The sequence below is a fragment of the Chionomys nivalis genome, chromosome X, assembly GCF_950005125.1.
Source record: "Chionomys nivalis chromosome X, mChiNiv1.1, whole genome shotgun sequence".
NCBI lineage: Eukaryota > Metazoa > Chordata > Mammalia > Rodentia > Cricetidae > Chionomys > Chionomys nivalis.
The window spans coordinates 22,806,191-22,829,341 of record NC_080112.1 but is presented as its reverse complement, the minus strand read 5'-3'; the positions used below and the strand labels follow the sequence as shown (position 1 = coordinate 22,829,341).

Here is a 23,151-nt window from a genome sequence, read left to right as displayed (position 1 = left end):
TAAAAAACTAGTCAATGAGATCCTGCTTTAAAAAATACTCCCAGTAGCCCACACCCCAACTAAATAACCATAGAAACCCACAAATGTTTCTAGAAAACAATGGAATACTATAGTTTTCTACATTTTATCCACTTAAAGTAAACCCAGCCAAATTCTCAATGTACTGTTTGTTTTAAGGGAAGCCTGTTAACGCTAACGTTCATCCGGTGAAAAATAAAATAAACATGAAAACCATCAGAAAAATTAAATACAAAATTGATCACTAGCAGGATATACCCTAACATATGAAGTCATAGCCCCACCTGGTGTGCTAGGCCTACAGAATTCAGTGGAACTAAAGAAAATTCAAGTATAAAACAAAGCATGAATATGTACATTTCAAATGTGTGAAGAAATAATTAATAATTGGTTAACCTTTGGGGGCAATAATTAGCACATGTAAATCTGCATGTCAAAATAATTTCCTGTAGAGCAGCATTGTTAAATAAATACTTGTGGGGAGAGCTAACCCTTCTGGAGGGGATTCTAGAGTCAAAAGGCAAAAAGGAACAGCTTTGTCATTTTTTAAATTTTTTTTTATTTTTTTAGTCATTTTAATGCATTTTTCCCTGTGCACAAGAGAAATAACTGATAGAGTCAAAAGATACACTTTCCTTTATACATAGCAGTTAAAAGTAATGCAGACATCACATGACACTTCCAGTAAAAGTTACATTTCCAATTACAAATCAAAATGCATATTAGGGTCTCTTCATGGGAGAAGCTGAGGAAATCTTAGGTCAAAAGCACTTTCCTGGCATCACTACACTGACCCTTCAGGCTGCACAAAGATTAAGGTCATATACAATCAATCTGCAACTGTTGACACAATGTTACACTGTAAGTTTTCTGTACAATTAATGTATACTTAGAGAAACCAGGATAAACATTTCTACTATATTTTAACTGAACTTGCCTAGCCAACATTTTCACTGAGAAATTTATCAAATATGCTGTAAGATTCTACAAAATTGTGAGACATACCTAGCTTCAGGAGTATTTCTTATAATCTTTCTTATTTTGGTTACACATATTCTGCTCAGAGATTCTACAGTATTACTTCTAGATGTACAATTCCAATTGTGCTTACTGTACTGTGTACAAATAATAACAAAAACGATCAATGAATGGTATAAATCTTACAGCATTTGCTAGCAAAAATACATGCCAAAGTCACAATAAGCAATATTTTACCACAAATTAGAGAGCTTCAAATAATTTGCTTCTGTTTTTAATACCTTCATTCTACATTAAGTTACTATCATAGGCTAATGTTTAAAATGCAAATAAACTGGACATCTGTAGGACAGAACTTGTTCACCCAACTGTGAAGGCTGATACCTGTGCCCAAAAATCACAATAAATGCAGAATAAAGAGAAGTGTTTGCATGCAACACCTTTGAGTGAAACAGCATTGATCCCCACCATTCAAATCAGAGAAGGAAGAAAATCCAAAGAAAAGAAAGGAATGAAGGAGGGAGGGAAGGAAACAAAGAGGGGAGAGGGCAGGCTGGAAGGGAAGGGCGAGGGTGGGAGGGAAGGTGGCGGGAGGAGGAGGAGCAGCAGGAAGGAAAGAAGGGAGGGACTCCACCTTAAAATGCATGGTATTAGATTTATAAGTAGACAGATTTAAAAGAATCAAAATAAAAGTAAAGCATGATTTTGTGTGTGTTTAAAGATTTAAGAGCCATTATCAAAAATAAGATACATTTTTTTCAAGGTACAGAAATGTAATTACGATGGCTGAGAGCCCAGCAGCCTCTCAATGGCCGCATTGATGTCGCCTCCTGTTGCTATTAGGGCCTGCAAGTTTGCTTCACGATTTAAGAAGCCCATGGCGTTGAGCTGTTCCAGTTGCTGTTGAAATCTCACTTCTGGATTCGGCAGCTGGGGAGGATTCGCTCCAGCCAAGGCCTGCACCATTTGCTGAATGAACTGCTGGCTGGGACCAGAATCTGAAGTTGGACTTGTGGTTTCAGTAGGTGCAGAGCTGGTCACAGTGGTTACGGTGGGGATCCCAGTGCCGGTGGAGCCAGGAGAGCTTACAGGAACAGTGGGTCCTATAGGCCCAATGGGGCCTATGGGTGTGAAAGGAACGATAGGACCGATGGGCCCTATGGGAGTGACTGGGCCCACAGGGGTTATGGTGGTTCCCAGGACTCCCATCCCCAAACCTGGAGCGAAGCTTGGAATGAGGCCAGGTGCTTCAGTGGCTAGTGTCTGTAGCCCCTGCTGGATCTGCATCAACGCCTGCATTGCTCTCGGGTTTGACATGGCCGCAAGTGTGTCTGGATTCTGCATCTGCTGCAGGAAATGCGGAAGCTGCGGACGCATCTGCTCTTGCAGCTGAGGATTTGCTGCAAACAGCGGGCTACTCATCATCATCTGGGCAGCCAAATCTGGATTCTGGCTCAGCGACTGCATCATGCTTCTCATGTAGGGTGCAGACAGCATATTCTGAATCAGCTGGGGATTTTCAGTTATCTGCTGCAGCAGGCTCTGCATTCCCGGGGTACTGAAGATGCTAGCAACATAGCTAGCTGCTGCCACGGTGTTCCCGTTGAGCGTGCTAGTGGAGCTGCTGCCAGGCACATTGCCACTGCTTGTGGTCGTGGTGGTGGTCGGAGAGCTCTGGGTAGTTGGCGGTGGTGCCCAAGGATTGGGCAGTGGATCTCGGTTTTCTGTGCGGGAAGGCTGGGTGCCTTCCCCCGAGGAGGAGCTGCTCCCCACCGTGGCGAAGGGGTTACCCCCAAACTGCTCCTGTGCGGCATTCAGCATGGGTTCTTGAATGTCAGTGTACATGCGCCGCAGAGCGTTGTAGCCACCTGGGAGGCTTTCGAGATTGCTGAGAGCCAGGTCTTGGTTTCTCATCATCTCTTGCATCATGGCAGGATTCCTGGCGATTTCAAGAGTCTGCCTCATTATATCTGGGTTGTTCAGTAGGTGACTGATTTCTGGGTTTCTCTGAATCAATTGTTGCATCTGAGGATTGGCCATAATGAGCTGCCTCATCAGGTCAGGATTCGAAAGCATGCTCTGAACAAAGGGATTTTCCATGATTTGGATCATCATCTCAGGGGTAGCCATGAGCTGGTGCTGCATGTGGTTCTGAAGCTCAGTGAAGGTGGTCGAGCTCAAACCCAGGCTGCTAAGGCTAGCAAGTCCTCCCAGGGTCCCCGATGCAAACGGATTGTTATTTGTGGCAATAGGTGCGGAGTTACTCCTGGGACCCGTGGTCGACGCTGGCGCCGTGGTGGTGGTGGTGGTCGTGGTCGTGGAAGTTCCTGCAGTAGTGCTAGGCTGCGTGGTGGACTGGCCCTGAGGGCGATTCTGGCTTTTGATGACAAGGTGAACAGTCAGTCCATCATGGATGCCATGCTGCATCAAGGTATCTTGATCTTTCAAGATTTTTCCGGCAAAAATCAGCACGAGCTGATCGGTTTGCGATTTGAAGCGTTTGGAAATCGCTTCCTTAAACTGCTGGACGGTGCTATTCTCGGGCACCGCGAACTCCTCCTTCTCTTTGGGAGTCTTCACAGTGACTTTGATGATTTTGGGCTCGGCCGGCTCAGTGTCCGTGCCTGGGGCCGCAGCAGGGCCACGGGAGGGGCGCGGGGGGCCGCTGCTCTCGCCGTTCTCAGCCATGGCGGCCGCGGTGACGCAGGCTGGCAGGGAAGGCGCTGGCGAGCGAGAGGGCGCGAGGGAAGGAGGAAGGAAGGAGGCGCCGCTGCAGCGGACAGGGCGGCCCCGCGAGCAGCGCGGAACACAGTACCTCAGAGATGAATGGAGACCGCGGCTCCCGATCGTCGGATGCGCACAGGGTTTGGCGTAGGCCGAGGCCGAGGGCTGAGCGAGCAGGTCTGCAGGCCTTCTCCGCCGCCGCCTTGTGATCTGCCCGCGCGCTCTCCCAGCAACTCCTGCAGCTGCGGTGCCCGCGCTCCCGCCCCGCCCCGCCCCCGGCCGGCCCCGCCCCCTGCTGACGCGGCGCCAGCCCAGCGACAGTCGCTCGGCGAGCGCAAAACTCCTGCCCTGCAGAGGGGGGCGGGGTGGGTAGGGGGAAGAGAGGGAGAGAGAAATAAACAAAGAGAGGGGGAAGAGAAGGAAAAGGAAGGAGGCTGGAAGAGAAAGCCTGGGGACCGAGGCGAGGCGAGGGGGAAGGGAGGAGGCCGGGAGGAGGAAGAGGGAGGCAGCTTCTTTAGCAGCCACTGAAAGACCAATGGAGAATGTGGATTCGCAATCTGGGAGGCAGTGAAAGGATGAAAGCCTGAATTGAACCGATCCCCATGCAAAGGACGAAAAATGAATAGTAAAGAACTCTGACAAAGCAAAAAGGGAAAACGAACACCCGGGTGGGGGAAGGGAAGGCATGGCGGGAGCGAGCATTTTACAAAAGAGACGAAAAACGGCCAACAGGCTTCTAAAATATGATTAAGCTCACTGCTAATCAAAGGGATTCTAGTAAAAACAATGAGATTTTACTTCGAGTTTATCGCATTGGCAGAGATAAAAGAGAATGTTAAACCTTGTTCACCAGGAGCCGAGAAAATGCACTCTCATGCTAGTTGTAGTATGAATTGTTGTAATACGGCAGTTTGAAAATACAAATGGACATTTTAAATATTTGCACCTTTGTTTAGAAATACCTAATAATCGATGCAAAAAAGCATATGTAAGATGTATATTAACAGCGTAGCATTTAGAAAAATAGCGTTGGGTATTTTAAACGTGTGTGTAACATAGGATTACTCAAACATACTATGATAGTGCCATACAATAAAATAATCCCTGTGTCTAAAAGATGGTGGCTAATTCATGTAATATTAAGCGTCTCTAAAAGTATACGTTAAAATGCAGTATCGTTATGAGGAAACAATAGATGATATTTAATATGAATTTGTATTTTCCCAAACAAATGGAAACAATACAGGCATGTAGATATTGATCAGAAAGCCAGTAGATTGTATGTGTAGAAAAGAAATGTGAAAGGCTATACTCCAGGATGATAAAGGTAATCATTAGTAAGAGCTGAAATTGTTAATAATTCTTATTTTCTATTTTGATAAGATTTTGAATTTGATGGATATGCTGCATTTGTAATTTTTAAAAACAATAAATATATTTTCAAACAAGAGTTTAGGTAAAAATTGACAGGCACACAAAATAGTAGTGGCAAAATTAACATTTATCTATTTCATTGATTAAAGGACATAAAAACAGTACTACTGATAAAGAAAACTTGAATAATAAATCATTTCAAAATCATTTATTTATTTCTCATGCTTTGACCACAGAAAATCATTTTCCCGTACAAAAACCTCGAGATAATTTAAGAGCATTTTAAAATCACGAGAGATAATTTAAGAGCATTTTTAAATCACTAAGTCACAAATACCTCAATAAATCTCAGTATAAAACAAAATACAGGCTCATACACTTGAATAAAAATGTGATTGTATATACTAGGTTTAATATTTATATAATGCACAATGTAAAGAGAATGTGTTTTAAATATAATTGTATTTGTATTAATTTATATTTAATATATTTATATTAATAATTAATTGGCACGCATCAAATATCATTCTATGATTTTAGATACATGTTCATATGTGTATAGAAACAGGCTAGAGGGAATGGCTTGTAGCTCACTGATGGAGCACAAACCTATCGTGTGTGAAAAAACCCTGGGTTGAATTCCTAGTACTGCAAAAAAAAAAAAGCAGAAAACATACAAGAGGCAGTCAACCTAAAAATACAGAAAATATGCAAGCAGCAGTCTTTGTAAACTTATAGCCACAAGGAAGAGGAAATGGCACTGGATTCCAGACAATGACTAAACGGAATTGGGGTTAAAGCTGTAAAAATGTGCTTTGTCTCTAAAATGGAAGCAAACATGATAAACTCAGCAATGGCTGATTCTAGATAGCAGCAGTTCATAGCTATTAGAAAGTGGTTAACTTTTCTGAAAATAAAGGGAAATTTAATAATATATAACTAGTCATCTTTAATTACTCTTAAAGGTATTACTACTAACAAAAATGAGGAAAAAAAACACTTAAAATTAAAGAAAACTGAACACCTTTGTTGCAGCACACGTGACTAATGAAAATATATATCTCAATAATTACCATAAGATTACCCTATGTAGGGATTTGTTAATAACAGAGATTCCTAGGCCCCACCCCAAATTAACTGAAGGTGAGCAAGAATCTGCATTTTTAGCACATCCACATATTAATAATATTTGATTTAAGGAGTATTATGTGAATGAACTCAGAGTCAAATTTATATGCTTAAAGACTTTAAATACCAAATAATAGCAAAAAAATTAGTGTATTAGACATTCAAATAAAGAGGACAACAGAGAAAACAGAAAGGAGGTAAATGAGGTGCCAGCTATAAAGCGACAACAGCAAAGAATCAACAAACAAGAACATCAATGCTTGTTCATTAAATCTAAGCCCTTTAAAAAAAAAAACAACCAGGGAACCTACATGGGACCGAACTAGGCCCTCCGAATGCGGGTGATGGTTATGAGGCTTGATCTGTTGGGGGCCCCTGGCAGTGGGGCCACGACTTATCCAAGATGCGTGAACTGACTTTTTGGAGCCCATTCCCTATGGTAGGATACCAAGCTCAACTCTGATACAAGGGGAGGGGCTTGGTCCTGCTTCATCTTGATATCCTAGACTTCCTTGACTCCCCAAAAGAGACCTTTCCCTCTCTAAGGAGTGGATGGGGGGGGGATGGGGAGCAGGAGAACGGGAGGGAGGGAAAACTGGGGCTGAAATGTAAAATGAAAGCAAAACATTAATTAAATACAAAAAAAGGGAAAAGAAGCCAAGTAGATAAAAGGTAATTATTTCTCTACCTCCATCCTTCACTCTTTCCCTTCTTTTCTCTCTCTGACACATTTTTCCTATTTGTGAGATACTAGAAAGCTACTTTATCTTGTTTAAACATGAAAAGAACTGAACATTTCGTCTGGGAACCTGGAAAGGAGGTAAGCTGTTGCTGCATTCACAAGGCCCCAGGTTCTGTGTGGAGCACCACAAAAGTCAATAAATAACGATTTGCAAGACAATCATACAGAATGCCTAAGCCTTCTCAGAAGCATTATCTGAGGCACTATTAGTAGCTATGGAGAGAAAGAAGAACTTCATATTCCTCCGGGAATTAAGTGATTCAGTAGGCCTAACTTATGAAGGCCAATTTGCTAATCCATATTGAAGGAACTCAGACAATTTTTACTTAGCACTTCTACTTTTATGAATTTATTCTAAAGAAGTAAGTTCTGAATTAATAAACTGTGTTGTCTTCCCAGAGTGGATCTACAGAACCCGAAGGAAATTCTGATCATTCCTCACTCCTACGCATCCATAGTCAGAAAATAATAATGATAACAACAATAATTAACAATCATAAAGCAATCCCGTCAGAACTAGAGAAAGAGGTAAGAAGGGCAAGATTTGAGTCAATGAGACTGGGATTAAAACTCCACCATAGTCACTGATGACCACGTGACCTTAGAACAGTTCAATCATTTCTCTCTAGGACAAGATTTTTAGCAGCTATGATGGAGACAAGAAGCATGCGCTAAAGAGCTGTATTAGTTCATGGGAGAGGCAGACAGACACAGAGAGAGACAGACAGAGACAGAAAAACACACAGAGAGTAATTCTTATGATATATATCCCTCTGGGAAAATAAGGCAAATGAAATAAATTGACTCCTGGTAAAAATAAATTACAAAATTAAATCTAAAAAAAAATCAACTGACATAAAGGAACAAATATGCAATCTATTTAGCACATAGTCTACTCGGGGGTTGTATTTTCTACCTTCATGGTTTTGTTTTGTTCATTTAGTTTACATATAAATAAATAATGTGTATATCAGTCCTTCTTGAATGCCCAGAAATGCTAGTGCTGCATATCCACTTTAATCTCTGAAATATAAGTTATGAAGTGGCAACTCATGGGCTGGCTTTGGCCTGCCAACACCTAAAACCTGGCAAATTTCCCGAACAAAGATTTATGACTTCAGTTTTAAAACTAGATGATCTGGTTACCTTGGGTTCATACAATGCCATAATTTGCCTGGAGGTGAATAATGGCTACATTCTTTAGATAAGGTGTGACTTCTGATTTGCTAATGCCTACCATGTCTCCTTCACTGATTTTCTTATCTGGTTCGGCCTCTAAGATTTTGAATGTTTGATGCTTTTACTAGGGGCTTCTGTTTTCAGTCTTTCACCCTGTCTCTAGAAACCCTAAAGCCACATGGCTCTGGAGTAAATTGCATAAGATCAAGAAGTTAACTAGCCTGCTTTCTTGGAAGGGTGGAGCATTCACTTTAAGGGGAATATAATTATGTCAGTGAGGAGCACGTACTATCTCTTAGTGAAGATGGTAATGATAAAGGCTATTTTTTCCTTCAATCTGTATATGCATGGTTTTTCTCATAAGAATTATACTATTTTGCCGGGCGATGATGGCGCACACCTTTAATCCGAATCTCTGTGAGTTCGAGACCAGCCTGGTCTACAGAGCTAGTTCCAGGACAGGCTCCAAAGCCACAGAGAAACCCTGTCTCGAAAAATCAAAAAAAAAAAAAATTATACTATTTTTAAGAAAACTGGAACTTGAAAAAATACAAGATAGAACTGAATGTCTGTGTTGTATAAAATGGGATTTTGTGTTACAAACAATTCAATAAACTGGAATTTTTTTCAAAAGAATTTAGAATTAAGTTTTCTCAAAATTTACAAAGTCAATGGGAGATTGAAATAAAAATGAGAAAGGGGGAAATGCTCAGAATAAAACATTAAAATAAAAAAACGTGGAGGGCTAGGTATGAAAAAGAGAATCATTCCGTGGTAAGGTAGGAAAGAGTAGAACAACGGTTTTTTCAGTCTGATTCAAATCCACAAAGAAGACAAACTAGAAATAATCAGACAAGATAATCCTACCATTTTAGTGGTTATCCAAATATATTATCTGTAAGAATAGAGCAGTGCCTGTAGGAAATTCTGTAGCAATTAAAATACTCCTAAGCTGGTGCATAGCCTGGTGGCATAGCACTTACCTGGCAAGCACAATGTCCTGTATTTGATCCATAGCACCAGGATTGAATTTCTAGAATAGTTCTATGAAGTTTGTTTTCATTCAAAACATGAAATTTGCTATATTCTAGTCAAATGGAAATGTATCACTATGAAAATTGTTGTATGTGAAGCCTCGTTCCAAGTCGCAAAGAAACTATCAGCAGAAACACACCAGGCAGCAGTAGGAGCTGGTCTCAGAGTGCAGTGCTTATGGATGCTGAAGACCATCCAGACCAGTGGGGAAAGCCATCAAAGGAAAGGACTTGGGGAACACCAAAGACAACTAAGGAAATAAAGTAAAACACAGTTGCTTTTAACAAAGACCTCTTCATTTCCGTCTCAGATAACATCAAAGGGAACAGGCGCTGCGTTTTACATGATTTGATGCCTCCAGCTTGCCATCCAAAGACTCATCAGAGAGTGAAAACATTCAGGTACCAATCTAAAGAAAATGCAGTGATTATAGAAATCTTGTAGTTTGTAGATGGTAAGGAGTTACAATAGACATATTAGGATTAAGAAAATTCAAACTCTCACACTGATGGTAAAAAGCAAGTTGAGTCAGTAGACGTGTAAATAGTACACACACACTCTTTTCAAAAGCAGGACACAGATGGTTTAAAAGCAAACATTTTTAGATGCTGTTTTCATATATCTTCTTTCCTAAAATTGAACTGCTAGAATATGTGCCTGAAGTGAAGCCATCTTCCTTTTGCAATTAACCTTTCACCACTTTACAAAATAAAGACATGTTTCTGTTGCACATTCACAATGTACTATAGTTCATTACCCATTGCCTTCTTGTGTAAAAATCCCAGGGGAAACAAGGAGAGTTTTTGAGACATATATTAGTGTGCATATTGAAAAACAGAATGACTCTAATAACTACATAATAAATTCTTTCGCAGAGCTATGATTTCCAGTTATTTGCCTTGGACGAAATTGAAGAAGGACCAAATTGAGTTGTTAACTGATAGAATCATCAAAATAATTTATAAAGATAGATCTTTATATTGGTTTTAGCGTATTATTTGGAAAGAAAACAAAGAAAGGATATTATTACAACTATGTATTTATATTTATATTGCTATTTAGTAACAGATTCCATACCTTATACTCATAAAAAATAAGAAATAAAGCTGGGTGTTGGTGGCACACGCCTTTAATTCTAGCACTCACTAAGCAAAGGCAGGCGGATCTCTGTGAGTTTGAGGCCAACCTGGACGAGTTCCAGGACAGGCTCCAAAGCTACACAGAGAAACCCTTTCTAGAAAAAAACAAAAGAAAAAAAGAAAAAAAAAAAAGCAGAAAAGAAAAAGAAATGAAAATACTGCTAGCAATGGGTAAAATTAATGTAGGATGTACTATTAGAAACATGGCCTCTAAGTGAATTTCTAATTAAACTTATTTTTTATCTTTAATAGTTTTCAAAGGCGGCAATAATCTTATTCTTTTGGCTGCTTGTACACTTCCAATAATTGTAATGCTAATACAGAACATTTTAGTCCTTAAAACTAATTTTAATAGTCATAATTGCTACAGTAGAGAAAGAAAAGTAGATTGGTTAATGAAACAGCAAAATAAAAACTAGATAAAATTAGGACAAAAATCCTGGAGGTGGAAAAGATAAATTGGTTACAAAAGGAACAACCTAAAATTTCCAAAGTTTCAAGAGGACTCCAGTCCTATATTTTAAAGATGACGGGTATGCATCTCAAATTGCTACAGTACTAAAAGCCTGGTGTATGTGTATGTGAATATATGTCTGTGAATGACGTAAAATTTTATTTCTTTTAAAATATTTGGATTCATATTATCCCACAAATGACCTTGAAATTTAATTATGATTTTTTTCAATTAAAAATATATGACAAACTTTAGGTATCAACTTAAATATTCATTAAAATGTATGTAGTTTATGAATCTTCTTGGGGGAGCCACAGGAAAAAAATATTTGAAGATTCAAGGGTTATCTTACATGCAGACTGTAGTCCCTTGCTTTACAGCTCCGAGTGTCCATCATGCCGTCACACAGGGTACTTCCCACAGACGAAGATGCAGATGAAAGAAGAGCAGCTTAGGAATTTTCAGTGAGAAATAGCACTGTGCAGGTGCTCATCTCTATGCATTCAGTGAACTTTCCCCCTGAAAAAAAGCAAAGGAAAGCTGAATGAAAATTAAATGAGAAAATGACACCTAATTGATTGCCTGTTAAACTTATATACTCTGACTCCAACACATCGTTACTCAGAGAAGACTAATGCAAAATGGAGGATGTTTGATGGGTTTAGTGGGGTGGTTGCTGAGTAAACCATGATTCGCAACCAAATTTAATGGCGTAAATCTATTCTAGTGCTGGATCTTCTAGCAAAGATGGTTTCGCTTATAGGTGAATAGGTAAGATTTCTTATTTCACTAGACTCTGCCAATGTCAACTTCAGGCAGCTACTTTTCCTTATTTTTTGGTTCACTCTTTCTCAGGATGATAACACAATAAGATCACAGTATATTTATGCCTTTGGGGCCTGCTGGTCATTCTGCCTCTTCCAAAGAATTTGCATCTGTGTATTGGTTAATGACTTACTTGTCCTACAATTTAATTCTCAGAAGAAATTAAAATAATTTTCATTTCACTGACGTAGGGTTCAGTGAAAGTGAGTCTTATAATAGTCACTTACTTTAGAAAACAAATAGGCAAAAAGGCAGAATTTTTTTAAAAAAGCAAATAAAAGATACACTAATGAGCTAGAGAAGCAGACAGAAAGTTGGATGGATGAGGAGGTGAGAGGATCTAGGAGAGGATGGGAGGGGAAACCATGATCAGAATATATTGTATAAAAACAATTTCCATTCAATAAAAGAAAAAAATAAATGAATGAAATCTCTTCAATATGGCAGAAATTAATCAATAATATCACTTTTGTTTTCTTCGCATGTCCACATAAAGTTATCATTAATAAATGGCTGAATAATTTTATCAAACAATAGTCTTTTACTTTCATTGATGCTTAGGAAGAACAGCATGAATGAAATAAGGGATACAGTTATTTTTTTCTTGGTGTAAGTTAATAAATTAATAACACATTGTTTCAGTAGAAGCTCATCAGGTTGTAAGGCCAAATGGAATACACAGTAGCAAACGTACACTCAACACATGTAGGCAAAAAGTTAAATTATAATATTTCAGAATATTTGCATGAAATTAAAGAGCAAAAATCTGAACAGAGATTTGAAACAAGATGGGAGAGGAGATAAACCCTGCTTGTTGGGAGAAAACCTTAAAGGACTAAAGAGAAGATTCAAAAAGCAAGCTTTAGGGAAGAAGTACAACCAGGATACACTAGTTGAGATAAGTATATCAGATGATGACACAGGCAATATAGAGGAAGGAGTGAATGCCAAGGGGCATGAAGTGGAAGATGTGACAAAGACTATTTTATTTTTTTTATTTTATTTTTTTTTTATTTTTTATTTTTTTTTGGTTTTTCGAGACAGGGTTTCTCTGTGGTTTTGGAGCCTGTCCTGGAACTAGCTCTTGTAGACCAGGCTGGTCTCGAACTCACAGAGATCCGCCTGTCTCTGCCTCCCGAGTGCTGGGATTAAAGGCGTGCGCCACCACCGCCCGGCCAGACAAAGACTATTTTAATGGCATGCCATAATTGGGTTTCTACATCCACATCATGGGCATGATGGGTACAGATACCTTTCACAATCTAAAAGAAGAGGATACACATGTCGTTCTAAGAAACCAGGTTTAACACAAATAGGTCATAAAATTTTTTTATATTTATTTATTATGTATACAATAGTCTATCTGTGTGTATGCCGAAGATCAGAAGAGGGCACCAGACCTTATTACAGATGGTTGTGAGCCACCATGTGGTTGTGGAAATTGAACTCAGGACCTTTGGAAGAGCAGGCAATCCCTCCAGCCCCTAGGTCATAAAATTTTATAGCTGCCTCCAGATTAGGGCACAGCCCATGGGTTATTAGGCAAAATAACAAATTAATTTTTGTTTGTTGGATTTTTTTATAAGTTTCTTATTGGTTCTTATCAACAAAAAAATAATATAAAATATAAAATGAGTAATTTTTTATGTTTATAAGGTAAGCTAAATCTGTTTTCAGAATGATACCTCTGAAGGGTCCAAGGTCTAGAGCCTGGGAGGTTAAAGAAGATGTGCAGAGCTGCAGACCTGCAGGCAAATTTAATATACTTTATTCCAGGTGAGAGCCAGCACACAGCAAGATAAGCAGATGCTGACAGATGCTACAGGTGGGCGCACACAGGCTGTACATAAGTATTTGCGCGTGCGCGCGCACACACACATGCACACACATACACACACACACACACACACAGGTAGGCTTGTGAACTCAAAGGTTAAAGACTAAAGGCCTCTGGCATCAAGGTCACATGTATACAAAACCCAAACTAAGTGGCATTTTCCCAGCAATGTAAAAGACTGTATCACTGTTTACTTTTGGGATCATCAGATATCAGCCATTTTGTGCCAATTCATACCCCTCCCATGTCCAGGAACTGCCATATTGACTCATGTTGGCTATCGATACCAGTGCCATATTGTCTAAACTGGCCATTACATCCCTCTGTTCTCTACAATGTCTCATCAAATGAAGCAACCATGATAGGGGAGAAAGACAGCAAAGGCTAATTTAGGCATTTAGTTATTCATCTAAACAAAGGGAAAATCAATTTTTTTCTTGGGAAATTTCAGTTATATAAATGTGAATAAAGAAATGAAGACAATAAATGATAGGATGCTGGCAAGAATGACAGTTGTATGTCAGAGTACTTCAGTAAACAGAAATTTTGCCTAGAGTTAGAAATTTGTGAATATCAATGTATACTTTGAAGAATGAACATTACACTTTTTTCCTACAAGTTTAGATAGGCAACAATTGTGTAGACAACATTTTTTTTTTTTTTTTGGTTTTTCGAGACAGGGTTTCCTCTGTGGTTTTGGAGCCTGTCCTGGAACTAGCTCTTGTAGACCAGGCTGGTCTCGAACTCACAGAGATCTGCCTCCCTCTGCCTCCCGAGTGCTGGGATTAAAGGCGTGCGCCACCACCGCCCGGCTTGTAGACAACATTTTGTAGACACAAAAATCTTAATTTTTTTCTGTAGCTATGTTTTGGAGTTTTGGAAGCATTACGCATAACTTTCTAGACGATATAGAGAATCTGACACGGTGTCTGGTAAATGAAAGTGTTCAATGGAGCAAGACAGTTATGATAATAATTACAGTGATAATTATGATGTCTGGGTGATCATTAGGTAAGGGGCAGGAATTAGTTCATTACATTCTCACAAGTATGTGCTAGCATTTGCTAATTCTCTTCGTTTGATAAATGAGATAAACAAGGTACCGAGCTGTTAAGCCAGTTACCCAAAGATATTTACAATGAGAAGCAGAGTGACCTAGGAACTTGGAATAGAATTAGTAGGCAATTACAATAATTGATTGCCAATTCCTTATGATAGGCACTATACAATCGTCCAATACTAAAAGCTCTGGCAGAAATAAGATATAAGTTAATACTGTCCATGTAGCTAATTTGATAGGCATAACTTTAGATTTGTTGAGATATGGCAATTACATCTTAGAAACTGCTGAACAAGCGCTGGGTGGTGGTGGTGCATGCCTTTAATCCTAGCACTCAGGAGGCAGATGCAGAGGCAGGCAGATCTCTGAGTTTGAGGCCAGCCTGGTCTACACAGTGAGCGTGTAGGGATCCCATTACAGAACAAGAATGTGGTACAGCTTAGAAGAAATAAGATAGTGTCCAAATAGGCATCTCACAGTCTCCTAAGAACTTAAGAAACTATCTAGATTAAATGCAAAATGGCTACTGGTCTGCCTATGCAAAAATGCACCAAAAAAGGGGCATATTTGACGATTATTCAGACCTACATGATTTGGTTTCTAAAAGGCATCTGTCAACAAAATTTTAATTTAAATGAGTTTCTAGATTTTCTCAAAAACTCTCAAGATAGCGTGTTGAATGTTTATTGTGTTATTTTTCTAATCTCTCTAACACAAATTATCCCATTTAAACTTCAGGCGGACTCTAAGTGAAAGACACCATTATTAATATTTTGCGACTGAAGAAACTAGAACACAGAGGCTAAGTGCCTGGTCTTATGTCATAGCTAGTAAATAGCAGAGCCATGCAAAGTCAGAGAATCTGGCACAGAGCCCACATCCTAATTTTATTTATTAACATTTTGGTTATAAAATATAGGGTACAGTACAAATTAAATAATGCTTAGAGTGTATAATTATACATGTACTGTCTGAACCAGAATAATTAGTAATTTTATTTCACTATCATTATTTTGTGTGTGGATGATCCAAGACCTTCTCTTCTAGCCATTTATAAAATATGTACTAAATTATTGTGAATTAGTAGATATTTCATAGTGCCATAGAAAACTAGAACTTATTACTTTTATCCAACTGTACTTTGGTACCTGTTATGCGACCTCCACCTCTAATGCCACATTCATGCCAGGCTATAGTAATCACTAATTCTACATTCAGATTGACTTTTTCTTTAACACTTACATGTGAAAAAGAACATGCTTTGTCTTTCCCTGATCTCTTTAATTACCATATGCCCTCTGGGTTCATCCATTTGGCTGAAATGGAGGAAATGATGTTATTTTATGGTTGAATAATATTTCTTTTTTTTTTTTTTTTTTTGGTTTTTTTCGAGACAGGGTTTCTCTTAGCTTTGGTGCCTGTCCCAGAACTAGCTCTTGTAGACCAGGCTGGCCTCGAACTCACAGAGATCTGCCTGCCTCTGCCTCCAGAGTGCTGGGATTAAAGGCGTGCGCCACCATTGCCCCGCTTAAATGTGTAGCCCAGGCTGGCCTCGAACTCGTGATCCTCCTGCCTCTGCTTCCTTCAGCAAATCCTACCGGCGTGTGCCACCACAACAGGCGAATACTATTTCTTTGTGTGCCTTTATGTACATATATAACATGTACTTTTTGATATAATGGTATTATTTCACTTGCATATTACATCCAGAAATGTTGTATCATATCGTATGTGTAGTTTTTGGGGGAGGAGGAGGACCTATCCATTATGTTCTCTTGGTGACTGTACAAATTTACACTCCTGCCAGCAATTGTTAAGAGTTTGTTTACTCTGCATCCTTGCCAATGCAATCAAGGCTACATATGGCACACAGCTTTGGACCAAATGTGGGGGAAAGATGAAAATCCTTTCATCTAAGACTTGGAAAAAGAAAAAGATGTCTACTCTCACCCTGTGTTTTTAATACACTAGTAGAAGTCTTAGGCAGAGATACTGCACAGGAAAAAGATGTGAAATACAAGCACGAAGAGAAGAAATCAAACTACTGTTTGCAGATGATATGTTTTTATATCTACAGAAATCTGAAGACTCTATGGGATTCTTTTTTTTAAATTGAGAGGTTCTTGATAAAGCACAAGTTTTTCTGAGGAAAGCTGCTGGTACAAAGTCCACATAAAATCAGTAGTATTTCATGGAGCAGAAACAAATCGGCAGAAAAAGAACCATTTGAAGGAATGAAATTGAGCAGTACTCAGAGCGGGAAATGAAACAAACAAACAAACAAGCATTTCCACAATTGCAACACCTTTGAAAAACACGTTACCCTGGTTTCAATTGCTCCTTTCTCTACTCTGGCTCCCACAGTCCAAAGTAAAGGTGCTGACTTACGGATCAGGCCCACACTTTCATGTATAGGCTCCGAAGAATTCTCTTTGACAGTCATTCCGTGTATTCACCATATACTTGCTAGAATTTGGTAGAGAGGCTTTGCGCAGCCATTGGCTCTTATATATACATAGCCAACCAAAGCAAACCAATCTTTTTGTCTCCTCTTGCCTCTCCCCCTTCTGTCTTCTTCCCTTTCCATCCACTCCCTTCCCCTCTCTTCGCTCCTCTCTCCTCTCTTATGCTCTCTGCCTTCTTCTGCTGCTTTTAAGGCCCAATAAGAATAATCATGCAGACTAACCTAATCAGATGATAAATGGCTTATGACTAACGTCTCATAGAATCTACACTAATGCTCACCTGAGTGGGTGGGGGATGGGAATCTTAAGAAGCCACTTATCATATTTCCATATACCTTATTTGATTGTATGTCCCTGCTAGGCTTAATCATTTAAGTGACAGGTCTGTCATAAAGCAAATATTGTACCTGTTAAGTGTAGAATTCCAGAACCTAATAATTTGAATCAAAATCCTTCATGTACCAACTTTTGGTGGCTAATCTAGGATAAATTATTTAATTTGATTTGGACAATCTAGCGAATGACCTATTGTATTTAGTTATGAATGAACGAGTTACGTGAAGTATACAAGTCAAAGTAAAAGAATAAATAGTAAGCCGGGCGGTGGTGGCGCACGCCTTTAATCCCAGCACTCGGGAGGCAGAGGCAAGTGGATCTCTGTGAGTTCGAGACCAGCCTGGTCTACAAGAGCTAGTTCCAGGACAGGCTCCAAAATCACAGAGAAACCCTGTCTCGAAAAACCAAAAAAAAAAAAAAAAGAATAAATAGTAACCGGGCAGTGGTGACACACACCTTTATGCACAACACTCGGGAGGCAGAGGCAGGCGGATCTCTGTGAGTTCGAGACCAGCCTGATCTACAGAGTAAGTTCCAGGACAGGCTCCAAAGCTCCAGAGAAACCCTGTCTCTAAAAACAAAACAACAAAAAAGAATAAATAGTAAGAGATTTGACAAACAGATAGGAAAACAACATCAAATTAATGGTTTAAACAAAAGAACAGCATAAAAGTAACAGTACCAGACTAGGAGGTTTTAATCATCCTGTAGAAACTGAGGAAGCCCTTTAAGGCAGCCAGTCAGTTGAAGATCCTGACCTAGAGGATCCCTGGACATAGGAGAATGTGTCCACAGTGGAGGCTTTTCAGTAAAAGAGCAAATAGCAACAGAGACAACATCATCAAATTGAGCACTGACAATATTCAGCAGAAAGTGACTGGGGAAGTTGAGGCAGTCAGCTGGTGTCCTGCTTTTTCCCACTGGTTTCTGTGTTCGTTTCTATAGCCTTTCTGTTGCCATGGTTCTACAGCACAGTTTGAAGTCAAGGATTTTGATAGCTCTTAGATCAGGAGCTCTTTGACTAATTGTAGTTTTGAGCTTCCATTTGAATCTGAGGATGTTTTGTTCTAGTTTTATGAAAATATCTTTGGATCTTTTATTTGTATCACTTTAATTTTTTGGAAGCCTAGTTTGTGGCTTATAGTGGTCAGGAACTTGCTGTTTTGTTTAGGCTGACCTCAGTTTCATGACCCTCCGGCTTCCATTCTCCAATTGCTAGGATGACAGACACATGCCAGCTTGAAGGTTGTGTAAGACCTAAAGATCAGTTCTAGTAATATGACCATTTTAACTCTTCTTTTTCTGGGGGGGGGCAGAAATATTGGCAGTAAATACATCTCCCAGTGTCTTCCTGAATTTCTTTCTTTGATTTTTTAATACTTTTCACTGTAGAAGAGTTTTACCTCTTTGACTACATTTAAATCAATGTGTTTATTATTTTTGAAAATATTGTGAACTGTATTGTTTTTCTAATCAGAATATAGAAAAAGTACAATTTTAAGTTAATTTTGTGCCCTAGTGCGGTGGGTTGAATGAGATTGACCCCCAAAGGTTCATGTTTTAATACTTGGTCCCTAGTTGGTGGAGCTATTTGGGAAAGATTAGGAGGTGTGGCCTTGTTAGTTACTTTTCTATTGCTTTGAGAAAAAAAATGACCAAAGCAACATGGAGCAGGGGAGGGAGGGCTTTAAGGTTTCTGTAGACTCTTGCCATTCTCTCTCTCCCTCTCCCCCTCCCCTCTCTCTGAATCATACTTGTGGATCAAGATGTAAGCTCTCTCTCTCTCTCTCTCTCTCTCTCTCTCTCTCTCTCTCTCTCTCTCTCTCTCTCTCTCTCTCTCGGCTGCTGCTCCAGTGCTGCCATACTCCGGGAAAGGATGGTAATGAACTCTTTTCCCTGTGGAACTGTAATCCCTATAGTGAGTCTTTCTCTGTCCCATCAGTCAGCCCCCACATCATGACACAGAGACTTATTATTCATTATGAACGCTTGGCCAATAGCTTAAGCTTGTTTCTAACTAGCTCTTATAACTTAAATTAACCAATTTCTTTGAATCTATGTGCTGCCCCAGGCAAGTTTATCTCATCTATGTACTGTCCCTCGTGCTTTTCTGTTTCCTCCGTGTCTCTGCCCTTCTTCTTCCCAGCATCCTCTCTGCCCCGAAAATCCTGCCTAGCTATTGACCATTCAGCTTTTTATTAAACCAACCCAAGTGACACATCTTCTCAGTGTACAAAAAGATTATTCCACAGTAAATCCAGGGATAATAAATCTTCCTTCTACAAGTTGCTTTAGTCGTGTTACTGAATTTGTCAGATGAAAAAATCTTTTGGTGGAGTTTTTGATGAGTTTCTAAACATAAGCTATTATTTAGGATATTATTAGAAAACAGGAAAAATTTATTTACTACTTTGCTATTACTCCCTTTGTATTTCCTTATATTGATTTATTGATTTGACTAAAGCAACACATTAAATGAACGTGGTAAAAGTAACAATCTTATCTCTTCCTGGTTTTATACAAAGGCCTTTTATTTTCCCCTCATTCAGTATATTTTTGGGGTCTGAACCCATTCTATATAGCTTTTACAATGTTGGAGTACAATTCTCTTCTTACTCTTTTGGAATTTTATACCAAATAGTGTAAAATTTTGTCAATCACGTTTCTTCATCTACTGCCATAGTAACATTATGTTTGTCCTTGATTTTATTTCTGTTCTATATTGCATTTACTGCTTTTTATGTTAAACTATCATTTTATCCTAGAATGAAGCCATCATGCTCATAGTGTATGATTTTTTTATTGTGTTCTGGAATTCAATTTGCAAGTATTGTCATGAGCATTTTTGCATATATGTTCATCAGGGATTTTGGTTTATATTTTTGTTGTTGTAGTGTTCTTACCCGATTTCGGAATCTGGGTAATCCTTGCTTCATACAGTGAATTCGAAAGTTTTCCTCTCCTTAATTTTATTGGACATTATAAAGAATATTATGGCTGTTTTATTTAAAGGTCTGGTAGAATCCAAGGATGAAGCTATATAAACTAAACTTTTCTTTGTTTGGACACTTTGTGTTATTGTTTGAATCTCATTACTTGATTGATCTATGTACATATTTTATCTCTTGGTTCAGTTTTGGTACTCTAGAGGTCTATTCATTTCTTCTGTATTTTCCAGTGTATAGAATAAAAGTTTTTAAAAAAATACTGCTTTCAATAATTCCTTGTTATTGCTATAGGGATAGATATATAGGATTAGGTTAAACTAGACATGCTTATTTTGGGCTTGGTGATCAGTTATTTTTTTTTAATCTTCCCAATTCTTTGATTTAAAGGACTCACTGAAGTTTGAACAGGAATGGGTTGTGTGCAGAACAAGGTGAACTGGCAGATTGCCTATGCAACATGCTTAGGGGTGCTGTCCTCGGTCCCTACTACTGTGTAAAAATAAGAAGACAAATAACAGCAATAACAACAAATAATAATGAACAAGATAGAAAAATTAAAAATCAAGCACCATGGCATCCCCAACCTAAGACTAACATCAGGAATAGTGGGTGCAAAAATATAAGCCACAATTTTTCTTTATTTATCTATTTATTTTATATCCCAGCCTCAGCATACTCCCAATTTTATCTTCTTAATATTTTATTTTAATTGAAATAATAACATAATTTCCCCCTTCCTTTCTTTCCTCCAATCTCTCCATGCCTTCTCCCTGCAACCCTTCCCAAGTCCCCCACCCCTGTATTCCCTATCAAAATTGTAGTCTCTTTTTCTTTAATTACCATCATTACATGTATTTGCCTATCCTGCTGCGTTCACTTAATGTTGCTTACATGTGTATGATTTCAGGACTTGGTATTGGATAATCAATTAGAAGGCTGATCCCTTAGGAAGAATAATTCTCTCCCTCAGCTACCATTAATTGTCTAGAGCTCTTTGTCTAGGGATAGAGCCTCTTGGGATTTGCCCCTTCCACATTAGCATGTCTATTAGTGTTGTCATTGCTTGGATCTTGTTTAGGAAGTCATATTGTTTGTGGTATAATGGGTGTAGCTTCTCTGATGTTTCTAGGAGACACAATTGCACAGCAGACTTCCCATTCTTCTGGGTCTTAAAAGCTTTCCACCTCTCCTTTTCAATGTTCCCCAAGTCTTAGGTGTGGCCATTGTGTTGTGGATGTATCAGCTGGAGCTAGGCACCACAGAATCAACCAGTTGTTCTCTGCACTTTAACAGCTTATAGTTTTCTGTACTGGTTTCTAACAGTTGTCAGGAAGCATCTTTGATGAGGACTGAGAGACACACTTACCTGTGGCTATACAGGTAAGTATTTAGAATGCTATTAGAGTTTATGCTGGCTTAGTAAAGTGGCAATAACGGGTTCGCCACTAACATCTATCACCTCACTAGCTCCAAATAGTTGGTAATGTTTACTGTCCTAGGCATGAGTTTGCTCCTATTGAGTAGTCCAAGCATACAGCTACTAGTTTTTGCCAAAATATGCATGTTACTCTCACACTGTTAGAGATAGCTTGCCATGCTGGTCATTGTTGAGTAAAGCAATTTTCTAAATTATTTTTACTTTTTTAAAATTTTATATATTTACTTTTATTGTATAGTTGTTTTGCCTTGCATGTATGTCTGTTTGCCATGGGTGTGCTTGGTCCCTGTGGGGTCAGAGGACGGCATTAGATCCCCTGGAACAAGAGTTATAGGCAACTGTGAGCTGTCGTGTGGATGCTGAGAATTGATTCCAGCTCTGCAAAAGCAGCCAGTGCCCTTAACCACTGAGTCACCTCTCCAGCCCCAAACCAAAATCTTTTAAAAAATAATAAAATGAAAAAGAAAAAAATTAAGACAGAACCAAATGTAAAACAATAGAAAAGCTAAAATAATTAAAATAAAAAACTGAGCCAGTCAGTGTTGCATGCCTTAATCCCAGCACTCAGGAGGTGGAGGCAAGTGGATCTCTGTGAGTCTAAGGACAGCTTGGTCTACAGAGCAAGTTCTAGTATAGCCAGGGCTGTTACACAGAGAAACCCCATCTCGAAAAACCAAATAGATAGATAGATAGATAGATAGATAGATAGATAGATAGATAGATAGATAGATAGATAGATAGATAGATGGATGGATGGATGGATGGATGGATGGATGGATGGATGGATGGATGGATAGGCAGGTAGATAGATAGATGATAGATAGATAGATAGATAGATAGATAGATAGATAGATAGATAGATAGATGATTTCCAAACTAAAACAATGGGACTGAGAGATGGCTCAGTGGCTAATGGCTAAAAGTTTTGGCTGTTCTTGCAGAGAACCCAGGTTCTACTCCTAGCACCCACATGACAGTTCTGTCTGTGACTCCAGTTCCAGAGAATCTAACTCCCTTTTCTGCCAGCGTTTTATGCAGGTGATACATGCAGTCAAAATGTCCATACACATTTTTCAAAACCACAGAAATAAGAAATCAGAATTTAAAGGTCATAATTAATATATGATGAAAATAGCATATGCAACAAAATCCTTAATAAAAAAAAACATTGTCTATGCTGAGGTATTTGAGCTCAAGCGTGGGTATTGACTTCTTATGCCAATCTGTGCTACCTTTTGTTTTCTTGGGCTATGTATCTCTTGGAGCCAACAAGGCATGAGGGTTATTAATCCCTTGTTCCTTTTGTGTAGCTGCCAATTGGTCCGCGAGAGTGATTTAGGACCAGAGAACAAAGTAGCATGGAATGCAACGTTCCCTCATCTAGAGTTTGCTCTGGGCAGAGTAGATAGATCATTGTACTCCCAGAGCTTAACTGATGCTGAATGCTGCTGTCAGTCTGTGCTCCTTCATC

At 39.0% G+C, this 23,151-nt stretch overlaps 1 protein-coding gene across 1 annotated transcript; it reads right to left on the bottom strand.

The window, feature by feature from the left end:
- Window positions 1-586: 586 nt before the first annotated feature.
- Ubqln2 (ubiquilin 2) lies at window positions 587-3,969 on the bottom strand. Its single transcript, XM_057760396.1, has one exon. The coding sequence runs from the start codon at window positions 3,682-3,684 to the stop codon at window positions 1,774-1,776; it is 1,911 nt and encodes a 636-aa protein (XP_057616379.1). The 5' UTR covers window positions 3,685-3,969; the 3' UTR covers window positions 587-1,773.
- Between the last annotated feature and the right edge of the window lie 19,182 nt (window positions 3,970-23,151).